Source organism: Heterocephalus glaber, unplaced genomic scaffold (assembly GCF_053883595.1).
Source record: "Heterocephalus glaber isolate CG9 unplaced genomic scaffold, H.glaber_assembly_v1.0 deba00001606, whole genome shotgun sequence".
Classification (NCBI taxonomy): Eukaryota; Metazoa; Chordata; class Mammalia; order Rodentia; family Bathyergidae; genus Heterocephalus; species Heterocephalus glaber.
In genome coordinates, this window is record NW_028258377.1 from 17,349,492 (window position 1) to 17,366,102 (window position 16,611).

Here is a 16,611-nt window from a genome sequence, read left to right on the forward strand (position 1 = left end):
CTGTCAACTTGAACTCAGTTCTGCCTCATCCTGCTGGAGCCAGCCCACAGCTGTTCTGAGTTCCAAGCTCAATTGCGCCCTCTCCAAGATGGCTACTAGCCAATCGCCCTCTCCTGAGGGATGTCTGAACCCAAATAACTCACCAGCCACTGCAGTCTGCTGCATCCACTGCTCCATTCCATTGGTGCATTTCTCCATAGAGGCCTCTGGGGTCACCAGTAGTCACACTGCATCTGCAGGTTCGAGTAGCCCCTCCTATGCAGTGAGTCAGGGCTCAGGGAGAAAGCACCACTTGCCACCTTCTCCTTCATTGAAGTCTCTTTCTTCATTCTCCCCATGGGCTTTAATTTTCACTTCAGCTCCTTGCTAGGTTCCAGGAACTGACTTCCCTCCTTTTTCTCATATCACTGTAATCCAGCCTCTGGACACCAAATCTCAGAGAAGCTGTTTCCCTGCTGTTTATCACTCCTCACTGTGTAGTTCAGACACCTTGAACTCACTATGTCTCCTAGGCAGGCTTTGAACTCCAAGTGATCCTCATGCCTCAGCATCCCAAGTGCTGGGATTATAGGTGTGTGCCACCACACCTGGCTATTTCTATTTTATTCTTATTTCTTGTGTGCCTTTAAAGTTATACCCAGAACATACCATTTCTACAGAATTTCTCCTTGTTGGTTGTACTGATTTTAGTCACTTTTCTGTTCTGTGCAGTCCCTGAAAATGTTTGATTTTCAACATTATCAGTTTGTATGTAAATCTGTGGGTGAGTGTGTTTTATCTGCTTACTTGATTAGTAGCTCCTGGATCAGGGACCATGTCACTCTAATGCTTCTCCCCTCAATGCCAGTGACACACCTTCCATGCTTCAAGATGTTCAGTAAATGTTGGTTTAGCAACTCTGGAATGTAAAAATTGTTTTCCAGTGAACCTTATCAGGTATAGATCACTACTAGCCAGAACATTTTTGTCTTTAATGAAGAGATCTGGCTATTAAATGGTGGAAGATTGGGAGCCTGTTGTTCAAAAGGATCTAGCCACACAGAAGTCAGTATGCTTTGAATAGGTAATTACGGGGTAATATTCACTGATGCACTATAATGTAAGTTTGGTGGGACTATTAAAGATTGAACTCAGGGGCACTGTATCACTGAACTATATCCCCCAGCCCTTTTAAATGTTTTTTGTTTTGTTTTGACACAGGGTTTTGCTAAGTTGCCAAACTGGCCTTAAACTTGGCAGTTTTCCTGCCTCAGCTTCCCGAGTGGCTGAGATTACAGGCATCTGCCACCATACTGGGCTAAACAAATATTATTTTTATTGATGCTTTATGATCCCAGATATTTAATTTGGGAAGAGAATGATCCATGAAACTATATTCTTAAAATCAAGTTAAATTATATTTGACTAAATTATCTGTTGTATTTTTTAATAGGCTTTGTTTTAGAGTGGTTTTAGGTTCACAGTCAAATTGTACAGAAGATATAGAGATTTCCTGTATACCTCCTGCTCCCGCACATACATAGTTTCTGGCATTATCAACATCCACCACTAGAATAGCACATTTGTTTAAATAGATAAACCTACATTGACATGTCTTTAGCACTCAAAGTCCATCGTTTACCTCAGGGGTCCCTCGTGGTGTTGTATATTCTATAAGTTTGGACAAATTTATAACAACATCTATCCACCATTAATAGTAACATCATATAGAGTAATTTCACTGCCCTAAAAGACCTCTGTTTTCCACTGTTCATTCCTTTTCTTTTTTTTTTTTTGATACCGGGGATCGAACTTGAGTCCTTGTGCTTGCGCAGCAGGTGGCGAAACCACTGAGCTAAATCCCCGGCCCTCACTGTTCATTTCTCCCACCATCCTAACTCTGAGCACCAATTGCTCGTTTTACTATCTTCATAGTTTTGCTCTGAATGTAGCATTTTCCAATTGGCTTCTTTCAGTGCTGGCTTCGGCAGCATATATACCAATTGGCTTCTTTCAATTAGTGTTGTGTACTAAGTTTCCCTCATACCTTTTTGTTTGTTTGCCTCTTGGGTCTCGCTGTGTTGCCCAGGCTGGCCGAGACTGGAAATCTTCCTGCTTCAGTTTCTCAAGTGCTGGGATTAAACGTGTGCATGACCATGCCTGGCTCCCTCGTGTCTTTTTTGTGACATGACAGCTCATTTCTTTTTAGTGCTGAATAATATTCCATTGTCTGGACTTACCATATTTATCCACTTACCTACTGAAAGAAATCTTGGTTGCTTTGGCAATCACGAATAAAGCCTCTATAAACATACATATGGAAGTTTTTGTATGCACATAAGTTTTCATCTCCTTTGGGAGCACAGTAACTGGATCATTTGGTAAAAGTATGTTTAATTTTGGAAGAAATAGTTAAAAAGTCTTCCAAAGGGACTATACCACTTTGCATTCCCACCAACAATAAGAGTTCCTAATTGCTTTACATCTTCACCAGCATTAGGTGTTGCCATGTTCTGGATTTTGGCCATTCTAATAGGTGTATAATGGGTGTTTCATTGTCTTAATTTGCATTTCCCTTATCACCCACAATGTGGATCATCTTTTCATATACTTATTGCCATTTGTGTATCTCATTTGATGAAGTGTCTATTAAGGTTTTCAGCCCATTTTTTAAAAATCGAATGTTTTATTGTTGTTTTTTAATTTTGAGACCAAGTCTTGCTAGGTTGCCCAGGCTGACTTGAACTTAGATTCTCCTGCCTCAGCCTGCTGGAAATATCAACATGCATCATCATCACACCTGTCTTCAAAATATTTTCTCCTCTTTTTTGTGTGTGTGTGTGTGTGGTACTGGGGATTGAACTCAGGACCTTGTGCTTGCCAGGCAGGCACAGCAGCACTGAGCTAAATCCTTATTGTTGAATTTTGAGAGTTTGTATATGTTTTGTACAATAGTGCTTTATCAGATATATTTTGCAAATATTTTTCCCAATTTATGACTAATTTTTTTTTTTGGTACCGGGAATCGAACTCAAGTCCTTGCGCTTGCTCAGCAGGCAGCGAAACCACTGAGTTAAATCCCTGGCCCTGTGACTAATTTTTTATTCTCAATATCTTTAGCACAGCAGAAATCTTTAATTTTAGCAGACTCTTCCTTTTAATTATATAGTGGTTTGTGCATTTGATGTCGTATCTAACAGATCATTGCCAAACCCAGTGTCATCTAGATTTTCCCTAGATATTATGTTCTAGGAGTTTTATAGTTTTATTTTACATTCACATCTGTGATACATTTTGAATTAATTTTTGTAAAGAGGTAAGGTCTAATTTAGATTTAATTTTTTGCATGTAGATGACCAGTTATTCCAGGACCATTTGTTGAAAATATTATCTTTTCTCCATTTATAGTCTTTGTTTCTTTCAAAAATCAATTGACTGTGTTAATGTGTTTCTATTTCTGGGCTCTCTGTTCTGTTCCATTGACCTTTTTGTCTCTTCTTTGGCTAATACCACACTTTTGGATTATTATATGTTTTTTTACATCTAGAGCACAAGTAGTGTCATTCTTCCAACTTTATTTTTCTCTTTCAGTATTAGGTTGACTGGGAGTCTTTTCGTCTCTATATATAAACTTTACAGTCAATTTATCAGTATCTACAAGTAACTTGCTAAGATTTTGATTGGGATTACATTGAATCTTTAGGCAAAGTTAGGAAGAAGTGTCATCTTGATAATATTAAGTCTTCCTATCCATGAATGTGGAATATCTCTAAATTTATGAAATATTTTTATGTATTTTATCAAAATTTTATCACTCGGTACATACTTTCCTAGATTTATTCCTAAATATTTCACTTTGGGAGTGCTAATATAAATGGTAGTATGTTAATTTCAAATTCCACTTGCTTGTTGCTGGTATATAGGAGAACAGTTGAGTTTTGTACAGTTGCTTTATATCCTGCAACCTTTATGTAATTCCTTATTACTTCTAGGAGCATTTTATGTTGATTTTTCAAATTTTCCACATAGAAAATCATGTCATCTGCCAACAAAGACAGTTATATTTTTTCTTTCCTTATCTATATTCACTTTATTTCCTTTTATTGCATTAGGTAGGGCTTCCAATATGATGTTTAAAAGCAGTGGTGAGGGGGACATCCTTGCCTTATTTCTAATCCATTTTTTCCTATTTGTCTAAATCCCTTATATAAACGCAGACCCTGATGCATGCCAGCCAAGTGCTCTACTACTGAGCTACATCCCAAGCCTATTGTTCCTAATTTTAAAAAATTAGTATATGTTTATAATACATAATGATTACATTGACTCTGGAGAATTGGTCATGTACGTAACATATCTAAATTCTTTTGTTTACCCCTTCCCTCTTTTAAAAATTTTTTTACCAGCATAAAATTAATTTATTTTATGTCCTCATCAAGTTAATTATCATAAATACATTAACTGCTAGACAAACAGGCCCAAAAAACATATAAAATAAAGAAGACAGTTATACCAAAGGTACATTTTTAGATATGTTGTTCAACCTGGATTACAATAACTTTTTCTCCCCTCTTTTTTTCCTATTGTCTGCCTTCTATTTTGCACTTTACTTACATATTGGACTTCTCACATAAGAGAAACTATGCAATATTTAAACTTGTGTATCTGATTTACTTCACTTAACATTATGGCCTAAGGGTGCACCCATTTTCTTACAAATGACTCAGGTCTATCCTGTACAGCAGAGAAGTACTCCTTTGTGTATAAATACCCCATTTCCTTTATCCATTCATCTGTTGATGGACAGACAGGCAGCTTCTAATATAAATTGTGCTGCTATAAACATGGATATGCATACACCACTGTGATAGGGTGTATTTAACTCTTTTGGAAAGATACCTAGAAGGAGAATAGCTGGGTCAAATGCAATTTCTATTTTTAGTTTTTTGAGGAATTTCCACACTGATTTCCATAGTGGTTGTACCAGTTACCAACTTCCCCTTACCCGACCCCAGCCTCTCCAGCATTTGTTATTGTTTGATTTCTTGAAGTGAGATAGAATCTGAGTGTTGTTTTAATTTGTAGTTCTTGAATGGCCAGTGATGTTGAACATTTTAAAATGTATTTATTGGCCATTTTTATTTCTTCATCTGAGAAGTGTCTAGTCATTTCAGATGCCTATTTTTTTGTTTGTTTGGTTTTGGTTTTGAGGGGGGGGTGTTTGGTACTGGGGATCAAACTGGGGACCCTGCGCTTGCGAGGCAGGGGACGGCACCGCTGAGCTAAATCCCCGGCCCCATGTGCCTATTTTTTTGGTTGGATGTTTAAATTGAAGAAGTCTAGGGCCAGGGATTTGCGGCCCTGGTACCACAAAAATAAATAAATAACCAAACAAATAAATAAAGGGAGTCTAATTTCTTTGAGTTTTTTTTTATATATTCTAGATATCAGTCCATTGTCTGAGGAGTAGCTAGGAAAATTTTCTTCTCATTCTCTAGGTTCCCATTCTCTTCATGCTGTTGGGGTTTCCTTTGCTGACCAGAAGCTTTTTTGGGGAGAGGGGTACCAGGGATCGAACTCGGGACCTTGTGCTTGCGAGGCAGGCGGCAAAACCACTGAGCTAAATCCCTGGTCCTTTTTTTTTTTTTTGTACTGGAGATCAAACTCAGGACCTTGCGCTTGTGAGGCAGGTGCTGCACAACTGAGCTAAATCCCCAGCCCTGTCCATAATTTTCTCTTTTTTTTTTGGTACGAGGGATCAAACTTGGGACCTTGTGCTTGCTAGGCAGGTGGTGGAACCACTGAGCTAAATCCTGGGCCCCTGGAAGCTTTTTAATTTGATGTGATTCTGTTTATGGATATTTATTTATTTATCTTTTTTGCAGTACTGGGGATCGAACTCAGGACCTTGCTCTTGCCAGGCAGGTGCGGTGCCACTGAGCCACATCCCTGGCCCTTCTTGGTTTTATTTCTTTTGCAGCCAAGGTTCTGTACGGAAAGTTTTTGCCTGGACCTTGTCTTCAAGAGTTTCACCTATTTTGTCCTCCAGAAGATTGTTTCTGTTTTAATATTTAGGTCTTTGATCCATTTTGATTTTAGTTTAGTACATGGTGAGAGATACAGGTCTAGGTTCAACTTTCAGCATGTAGATAGCTAGCTTTCCCAGCACCATTTCTTAAAGTGGCTGTCTTTTCCTCTGACAAAAGTATTTGGCCCTTTTGTCAAAGATAAAGTAGCTCAGGCTGGAGTTATTTCTGCATCCTCTGTTCTGTGCCATTGAGGCACAAGTCTGATTTTTTTCGGGGGGGAGCCAGTACCCTGCTGTTTTTATCACTGTTGCTTTGTGCTATAACTTGAAGTATGGGACTGTGATGCCCCCTTCCTTGCCCTTGTTGCCTACAACTGCTTTTACTATTCCAGGTGTCTTCTGGTTCCATATGAATTTCAGGATTGCTTTCTCTAGTTCTGTGAGGTATGCTATTGGTATTTTGATTGAGATTGCATTAAGTCTATATATAACAGTTTTGAAAATATGGCGTGTGTGTGTGTGTGTGTGTGTGTGTTGGTTCTGCGTTCCCATTTTCTGATGTCCTCTTCAATCTTCTTTCAGAGTATTGTTGTTTTCATTGTAGAGATCTTTGTAGGTTAATTTTCTAATTTAGTTTTTCATGATGCTATTGTGAAAGGTATTGTTTCCCTAATTTCTCTTTCAGTGAGTTTATTATTGGTATACAGGAATGCTATTGATATTTGAGTGTTGACTTTGTATCCCGCTATATTGCTAAATTTGGTTGTTAATTCTGAGTCATTTGGTGGTGTTTTGGGATCTTCCCTTTTTGTTTTTTTGAGATGAGTTCTCACTGTGTAGTTCAGGCTGGCCTTGAGCTCACTGTGTAATCTAGGCTGGGCTTGAATTCGAGGTGATCCTCCTGCCTCAGCCTCTTGAGTGCTGGGATTACAGGCATGCACCACCACACCTGGCCTGTCTTCTGATTTTGCACTTATTCCAGTTACTCTTAATATTCTTTGCAACATCTAGCAGCCGTTGGATCCATTTTTCATGTTCTCTTGTTGCTTTTAAGGTGTCTGAGTAGATGGTCTTTGAAGGCATCTATGTCTTCTAGTTCTCAAATTCTGACTTCATATTGATCACTTTGCTGCCCATACTTTCAATATTTATTTATTTATTGGTTTTTTGAGACAAGATCTCATTGTATAGTTCAGGTTGGCCTCGAATTTGTGGCAATCCTCCTACTGAGTGCTGGGGTTATAGGCATGTGCCACCACACTCCAGCTCACAATATAAATTTTAATCTCTTGGATTTTTGATTGAAATCTTTTTGTGGACTCTTAATTCTTTACTAAACTGATCATTCATGTTTTGTATTGTTTTGTCTAGCTCATCTAGCTTTTGATTAATGTCTTCTCAAAAGTCCTGGGTCATTTTGGTTATTACTTCCATTATCTGTTTAGGTACATCTTCTGTGATCCCAGTGAGTACCTCTTTGGTCTCTTTTCTAACCTCCTGTGATACCCTTTCGAGTAATTTGGGTATGTGGTTTGTGCTGTTCTGTCCTTTGATGCCCCCTGGATTGGCTTTGGGGAAGTTCAGAGTTTTGGGAGGCATTTTTTTGCCTTGTCTTGTCATGTTGTATTGCTATTTTTGTTTATTTTGTGCTAAGGTTTGTTGCTGCTTATAGTATAAAGATTTTATTGGTAGTATAGAAATCTCTTGTTGCTTTTCAGTGATGTACTTTGGGCGTGTCTAACTGTAGTCTTTGCATCAGCCCCAAGAGCCAACCACCATGGTTAATTTGGGAGAGGAGGATGCAGTGTAATTAGCCAAACAACCAAATTCTCTGGGAATATACTCTAGCACTGTTGATGTCACAAAGGTAATCTGACTGTTAGCTTGTAGAGAAATAGCGACATTTATGCAACGCTGGCTAAATCAAGCAAATCAACTACAGTAGTATCATCCAAGATGAATTGGATATTAACATACCATAGGAACCAATTATGTACCACCCTTAAACCTAGAGAAGAAATCCACAATTGTGGTATAAACATTAAAACAATCCAGGTGTTGACTTGTACCTCATATGTACTAATAAAATAGCTGTATCTCCACTAATGGTAGAAAAGAATTCAACAGTAATTTTGTAGAGTTAACTATCAACAGATGTAAGAAAACTTTATGGTTATACCGTTAAAGATATAGGGATTGGGAATGGGAGAATATAAGAGGAAAAATTTGAAACCGTAAACCAGCGATGGCAAATCTTTTAGAGACTGAGTGCCAAACTCCAACCCCAAACCTACTTATTCATCACAAAGTGCCAATACTACAACACTACAATTAAACATGAATACTGAAGTTTTAGTTTAGAAAAACAATTCTACATTAACATCTTTTGTCTTAAAAGAAAAATATAATAACATGTGCCATATGTTTGCCACCACTGCATTAAACTATATGATATAAGAAGGAGGAGAGAGAAATGGTATGTAGGATCTTACTGGGGAATAAAAGGATGTGTATAGGGGCTGGGGATGTAGTGCAGTGGTAGAGTGCACCCGGCCCTCAGTTCAATTCCCAGCACTGCAAAACAACAACAATAACAAAAAGGGTGGAAGAAAAGGATGTTTATAGAAATAGGTAAAGGTAAGAGAAAAAAACTGATGAGAAAAATAAGATAAAAAGAGGGAAGTAAAAAGAAACTGGAGAGTAAAAATAAGAAAAAAAAAAAGGTAGAAAAATTAAAAGAGAAAAAAAATAGAGAAAAAGGAAGTTTTAAAAAATAGACAAAAAGCAAGGAAGGAGAAAAGAAAAATACTTAGACCTAAATAAACTGATGAAGAAGAAAGGAGAAAAGGGGGGAAAAAAGCAAAACCAAAAAACTAAAGACAGAATACACACTCACAAAGAAAGTTTCTCTGTTGTGTCAAACGTGTGGTTTTGTTCTGGGGGCAATGCCCAAGTCAACATGGGTCCCTCATACCTGTAGATAAAGAAGGCAGTCAAATGTGCTGGATGCGGGCACCAGCAGGCAGGATTAAAGCAAGGGCACGATGCTGCGACTTTCAAATCTAGGCTGAGCCTGACCTCTGGCCATGGGAGCAGGGCCTGCGTCCTTTAGCTTAAACCCCTCATGGGCTTCCTAACCATGGCTGATTCCTGTGGCTGTCTCTCATCCAGACACTGGGAAAACATACCCACAGCTGCTGAGTCTCAGGACTCAAATAATCAACACTTCCCCAGAATGGTGCCTGACCAACCACTGTCTCCAGGGAATACGACAGGCACTTGGACTGGAGTCACTTACCAGCTGTTGTCTGTCAAAGGACTCATGTGGGAACAGAATCCTGTGCTCTCCTTACAGCTCCCAGCACGCACTAGTCCATTCTACCACCTTGTTCTCCCTGAGGCCCTATAGAGTCCTCAGCTTTCCCTTTGTCTCTGTAGATTCTGTCTCCCCGTCCCAAAAGCAGGGAGCCAAGAAGAAAGGACAGATTGTTCTTTCCTTTGTCCGCTTTGTGTTCTGTCTCTACAATTTCTCTGTAGGTTTTAATTTTCCCATCAGATCCTTCCTTATTCTCGTGGGATCCATCTCTCGTGTTCTCTCTCTCTCTCTCTCTTTCTGTCTCTTGTTATAATTTCTTATTTAAATGTCCAGTAGTTCCATCTGGAATTGTTGCTTTCTGTTTTGGAAAGTTGTTAATTATTGCTTCAATTTCTTTAATAGGTATAGGCCTATTTTGTGAGTTTGGCAGATTGTCCAGATTATCTAGATATCATCCAGATTATCAAATTTGTGGACATAGACTTGCTCATTTTAATGTTCATGAGATCTGTAGTTTTCCCTCCTTTCTGATATTGGCAATTTGTATTCACTCTCTTATTTCTTGATTAATGGCTTATCGATTTTATTGATGTTTTGAAGAACCAGCTTGTTTCACTGATTTTCCTGTTGATTTCCTGTTTTTAATTTCACTGATTTCTACTCTAAATTCTGTTCTTTTCTTCTGCTTACTTGGATTTAATTTGTTCTTCTTTTTCTAGTTTCCCAAGATAGATGGTTAGGTGATTGATTTTAAATCTTTTTCTAATAGATCATTATAAATTTCCCCAAAAGGAATGCTTTTGCCACATTCCACAAATTATAAGTTGTTTTCACTTTCATTAAAAAAAATTTCTTTTGGTACTGGGAATTGAACTCGGGTCCTTGGGCTTGCACAGCAGGCGGCGAAACCACTGAGCTAAATCCCCGGTCCTTGTTTAAAAAATTTTTTATTTCTTTTGATATTAACTCTTTGACCCATGTGTTTAGTAATATTTATTATCCATGTATCTTGATTTTAGTTTATTGTCTGAAAGCCCACATTTTATGATTTCTGTTCCTTTGAGTTTGTTGAATGTTTCGTGTGAAGTTGAAGAATGTATATCCTACTATTGTTGGATGTCCTTCATATCCAATTGATTAATGGTGTTGTTGAGTTAAAGTATATCATTTCTGAGCTGTGAGCAATGGCACACACATGTAATCCCAGCACTTTGGAAGGCGGAGGTAGCAGAACCAATTCCAAGTTTAAGTCCCATCCGGGCAATTTAATGAAACCCTGTCTCAAAATAAACAATAAAAGGTTAGAGATATAGCTCAATGTGAAGGTCCTGGGTTCAATCTCCAGTATCACCAAAAAACAAAACAAAACAAAAAGGGTATGTCATTTCTGATTTTCTGCCTGGTGTGCCTGGTGTATTTGTCCATTTCTTTTTGAGAGGTGTTACATATTCAACTATAATAGTTAATGGTTTCATCTGTTTCTCTTTGCAGCTTTAGCAGTTTGTGTATGTGTGGTTTTTGTTTGTTGTTGTTTGTTTGTTTTGTTTTTGTGGAACTAGAGATTGAACCCAGGGCTGTGTCTTAGAGAATTGACTCCTTTATCATGATATAATGGGCTTCTTTATCCTAATTACTTTCCTTGCTCTGAGGTCTACTCTGGAATTAATGAGTACTTCCACTTTATTTAAGGAGTGTTGGTGTAGTATATATTTTTTCACTTTGTAAAAAAATCTACTCTGATTATATCTGTTTATTTGGTACATTTAGACCATTGATATTTAATGTCAGTAGCTAGGTTAATATCTACTGTATTTGTTGTTTTCTGTTTCTTGTCTTTGTTCTTATTTTGTCCTCAATTCTTTTTGTCCCTATTTTGAGCATTTCACAATTTTATTTTTCTCCTTCTTAGTATATTAGGTGTTATCCTTTTAGGAATTTTTGCTTTTTAAAAAAAATGATATATCTAGGTTTAGGTTTTTTGGCATTTATTCTATTTAGCATTTTTTGAGCTTCCTGGATTTGCTCTTCAGTGTGATAATAATTTGGAGGAAATTCCATCATAATTGTTTCGAGTTTTTCTCTTGTTCCTCGCTTTCCTCCTCTTCTAGCATTCCCATTGCATGTAAGTTATACCTTTTGTTGCTTTATCCACTGTTCTTGGATATTCTGTTTGGGTTTTTGTTTGTTTGGTTAGTTGTTCTTCAGTCTTTTTCTCTCTTTGCTTTTCAGTTTTAGAGGTTTCCATTGAGACATACTTAGACATTCTTCCCTTAGCTGTGTACAGTCTATGATAAGGTCATCAAAGGCATTCTTCATTTCTGTTGCAGTGGGTTTGTTCTCTAGCTTTTGTTTTTCCTTTGTTTTGTTGTTTTTATGAGGCAAGGTCTTTCTGAATAGCCCAGGCTGGCCTTGCATTCATGATTCTTTTTTTTTTTTTTTTTTTTGGTACCAGGGATCGAACTTGGGTCCTTGTGCTTGTGCAGCAGGCGGTGAAACCACTGAGCTAAATCCCCGGCCCCACATTCATGATTCTTCTGCCTTAGTTTCCTAAGTGTTGGAATTACAGGCATGTGCCAGCATACTGTAGTTTACCATTTCTTTTAATTTCTTCTTAGACTTGCCATCTCTGTCTTTACATTGTGCCTCTGTGCTTTCTTGAGGGGGCTGGAATTGGATATTTCTCTTAAGTTAGAACCAGATATTACTGTAGTAGGTTAGGCTCTAGTTAAACAGATTTTAAAAATGATTCCTTTTGCCCCCTCTGCAGAAGCATGGGGAATTTTTCTTTTTATATTCATTATAAGGCAGTGGTAGAGCTGCTGAGGTAAAATTCACAAAGTTGTTTTCCCTCTCCATCCTCCCTAGCCCCCTGTACCTGGGTCCCCTTGAAGTTTGTATGATCTGTATGCACTGAGCTCTGGTAATTGCCCGTCATGTTCTATGTTTTTCTACCCACATGGTTACATAGAGGTTTTAGCTTCTGGGCTACTGCTGCAGTAAATTGTGATTCTCTGTTTATATCTGGCTGGCTAGCAGTCCAGTTTGGGAGTCATTGGCTTGCTCCTATGACCTTACCTCTCAGAGATTTTAAAAAACAATTTGTTCAGCTTTTTATTTGTTGGGACGGAATGGTGTCTTTTTGTTTTTTGTTGTTTTTTTTGTACTGGGGATGGAACTCAGGACCTTGAGAGGCAGTCAGGGACTATGCCACTGAGCTAAATCCCCGGCCCTGACAGAATGGTGACTTTGAGTTTTTTACATGCCAGACTAGAAGCCAGAAGTCTAATTTTTAGTTTAAAACTAGAAAAAAATAAAACTAGAGCATAATTCAGATTCTAATTTTTTGTTTTTGCTTTCATTTTGGTACAGGGGATCGAACTCGGGTCCTTGTGCTTGAGCAGCAGGTGGCGAAACCACTGAGCTAAATCCCCAGCCCTCAGATTCTAGTTTTATAGGAAGAATGAGGGAAAGAGTTAATAAGCCAGAAAACTTCATATCAAGTAAAAAACAAGTTATCTTTTCCAAAAATAGTAAAATGTGGGTGTTTCTAAGCAGTACAGAGTTCCAACAGCTCATGTCCGGAGTGTGGATATGAGTGTGCTGCCTGAGCATGTGTATAAAGATAGGCAATCTAGCTCTAATCCTTCTGTGGTTTTGTTTGTTTGTTTCCTCACCCATTTGAAATTTGAAAACTAAACTCTGAAATGCTGGGCTGAAAGGTAGAAGGAAAAAGTAGTTTGGGGCTTCTTTCCATTGCAATGGAGTATTCAAGTCCAGTAAGAACCAAAGTGCCTATTAGAGTGTGGATTTGTTTTGAGTTGGCACGCACTACTGTTTCAGTACTGTACAAAAGGCTGCCATGGCATCTGTAGTCTTAGTTTCTGAAGGGGCTGGAAATGTATGATGTTTTTCACCAAAGACATCACTCTGCTTGTACTTTTATTGCTTTCGTTTATAGTCTTGCTATGTTATGTCTGAAGTGGTATGTGAAGTTAATGAAGCTAGTGTAACTGGGAAGGTCAATTTTATCCTGCTGATTTGTTTTTCAGTTAAAGGTTAAAGGATATTGCTCAAGGTTGTTTATCTATAGAAATTTTTTTCTTGGTATTGATTCCAAAGGTAATGATTTGATATGGTGCTTGGAGAAATTTTTAAAATACCAAAACAGTTATGCAAATGTGCTGTTGTACCTACAAAGCTGACACTACTGACTCCGAAACCATGCATCAGTGGGGTACATTACTGAAGGTATTTTCCTAACAGAGGAAAAGGGGTCTGCAGTGAACTTTCCACTTTCTCTTTACTGTTTCTCATAATGGCCAGACCATCTGAAAGCCTTTGATATTGTGACATTGAGGTAAACTTCTTTGTCTCAGGACTGTACTGTCTAAAGTATTAACAATTTAGTTTGTGTAACTAACTGTATCCATATTTATTTAAAAAAACCTGATGTGCAGTAAGATAATTACTGGTAAGGGAACTGCTAGTGATCTCAAATGTGCCTGAAGTAGATCTGTTTCTTCATTGTCATAGTAATGATAGTGAACAGCACAAAGGCTAAATAAAATCTTTAAACAGAAATTAAAGCCGGGCTGAGAGGTGCACACCTATAATACCAGCTACTATTGAGGCTGAGCCACAAGGATTGCAAGTTGCAGGCTAGCCTGGGCAAGACCCTGTCTCAAAAGCAAGATCCTGTCTCAAAATAAAATTTAATAACAGGGCTAGGAGCATAATTCATTGGAGTGCTTGCCTAACATGCATGAAGACCTGTGTTCAATCTCCAATACCAAAAATCACAAAAAAAGAAAAGAGATGCATGTGTGTTCTGCTTTCTAACTAAGCCCATCTTATGTAACTTAGAAGGCAAACCAGATCAGACCCATGGTGTATAAGTGACCAGTTTCAATCTCTTATAGTTCCCACTTATTGAAAGTGACCAGAAACATCTATTAACTCATTTATTCATTGATATCTGTTTCTGAGCATCCTGTTCACTGTCTTCACTGCCTTGTGTTTTAGTATTTTTAATATGGTAGATTCGTTAGTTCAGATTGATAATCAGATGACATTAATATTCCAGATTGAGGGCTGGGGATTTAGCTCAGTGGTGCCACCGCCTGCCTCGCAAGTGCAAGGTCACGAGTTCGATCCCCAGTACCAAAAAAAAAAAAAAATTCCAGATTGAGGAAAAGAGAGGTTATATATAACCTTAAAATAAAATGTTCATTAAGTCATGCTTTTAAGCTCCCCAAGGAAGTCCTGGTAATTATAATGCAGCTAATACTGTGGTTTTTTTAAAAAAAAACAAAAACATAAATACTTTTTTTTTTTGGTATCAGGGATCGAACTTAGGTCCTTGTGCTTGCGCAGCAGGCAGCGAAACCACTGAGTTAAATCCCCAGCCCCCATAAATACTCTTTTAAAAAATCATTAATGCTTTTTTCCTCCCCTGAGCTAGCTCATTATGAACTTCATACCCCTTCAGTTCTTTTTTATCCATAGCTTCTCTATAATATATTAATTGGAGTTAAATGAAGCACCTGTCATTTTTGTAGTAATTATTCTAATGAATTCATATATAAGCAGCAGCTGGTAAGGCTGTCATCTCTAATTAGTGATCTCTTTGGACCAAGAATTTCTGGCCAAGTCCAGTACTCAGTCTAGAAGTCTAAGCAATAAAAAAACTACTCTGAAATACTTATGTTGTGGTGAATTGGGCTTAGAGAACCATTTTTCCTTTCATTTTGGTTTGTTTCAAGTAGCTGACTCATTTCTTAAAAAGATATCCCACTGTGGTGGCACACATAGGCCTGTAATCCTAGCACTTGGGAGGCTGAGGCAGGAGAATTGCCATGAGTTCAAGGCCAGCCTGAACTACATAACAGGCCCCATCTCAAAAAAAAAAAAAGATTATCTCGACATAATTTAAATTTCCCCTTAATTTGTTATAATCATTAATAAGAAATTTGAATTTTGTGTGCTTTCATTTCCTTTCTTTATTACTAAAATTGTGAATTAAGTATTAAATGATTTCAAAGAGGTAGGGATAAGGAGCTAGAGTCCTGGTTAATGTAAAATTAGATAAATACTCAAATACTCATGGGACTTGATGATTATCATTGATGATCAGCTGGTAGTGACTGATATGACTTCACTTTTTTTCTGTACAACAGCATGTTAGCAAGAGAAGCATAAGTATTTCTCAAGATGTAAGCACAAATACATTTATTTAAAGTCTAACTCATATCTTCTCTTCCTAAAGGTGCACTTACAGAGTGCTATGATGAACTGGGGAATAGATATCAGCTTCCAGTCTATTGCTTGGCACCACCAATCAACATGATAGAGGAAAAGAGTGACATAGAGACTCTGGATATTCCTGAGCCACCACCCAATTCTGGATATGAATCTCAGCTCCGTTTGCGCCTTTCTACAGGCAAAGACCTCAAACTTGTGGTACGCAGCACAGACACAGTGTTCCACATGAAGAGACGGTTACATGCAGCAGAAGGAGTGGAACCTAGTAGTCAGCGGTGGTTCTTCTCTGGCAGACCTCTCACTGACAAAATGAAGCTGGAGGAGCTGAAGATCCCAAAGGACTATGTTGTACAGGTGATAGTGAGCCAGCCTTTGCAGAACCCAACACCAGTTGAGAACTGAATTGGTCCTATTGGCTGGTTCCAACGTTGCTCTACTCCCTTTTTATTGTTGTCATTTCCTACTCTATGGGGTGAAATTTATTTTCACTGCTCTAAATTCCCTATGAATGGATTTAGTTCTGAGGAATTACCAGTGAAAAATTCCATCTGTGATGGAGACCAACAAAAATAATAAAACACAAAGAGCCAGCCTTTGAGACTCATGTAATTACAGTTTCTAATTTGAGGCAGTTAAGAAGTAGATAACCATGTATTTTAGAATACTCAACTACATAATAGCTGTATTTAAATGATTTGGAGTGTAAATGAAACATTGTACTCATGAAAAACAGTACAAAGCACCTTTTGGATACAGAGGTTTTTAAAAAATATATATTTCAAATTATATAATTTCCAGAAACAGTGACAGTTATAAAACTTCTTTTTTATGGAATCTGGAATGAGCAGTATTTGAGGTTTGCTTCTATTCTGGTTTTTTATTTACAGCTCATTTCTTATTTACTCCTAAAGAGTAAAGACTGGCAAATTGTGTTTTAGTGTCACTTTCCCCATCCTTACACATCGAGCTTATTTACAGTCACACTAAATTTTGGTGCCTTCCGCATGTTAGTGGCAGGCACCCGTCT

The 16,611-nt window shown here is 37.9% G+C and overlaps 1 protein-coding gene across 3 annotated transcripts in view; it reads left to right on the forward strand.

Moving 5' to 3' along the window:
- The window catches only part of Ubtd2 (ubiquitin domain containing 2), an 81,989-nt gene extending 65,812 nt beyond the window's left edge, over positions 1-16,177 (forward strand). For all 3 annotated transcript variants that reach the window (XM_087194834.1, XM_004836379.4, XM_021239578.2), the window contains exon 3: positions 15,589-16,177. In XM_087194834.1, the coding sequence (XP_087050960.1) occupies positions 15,589-15,986 (398 nt within the window). In that variant the 3' untranslated portion in view covers positions 15,987-16,177. The remainder of the gene's footprint in view (positions 1-15,588) is intronic.
- Positions 16,178-16,611: the final 434 nt, after the last annotated feature.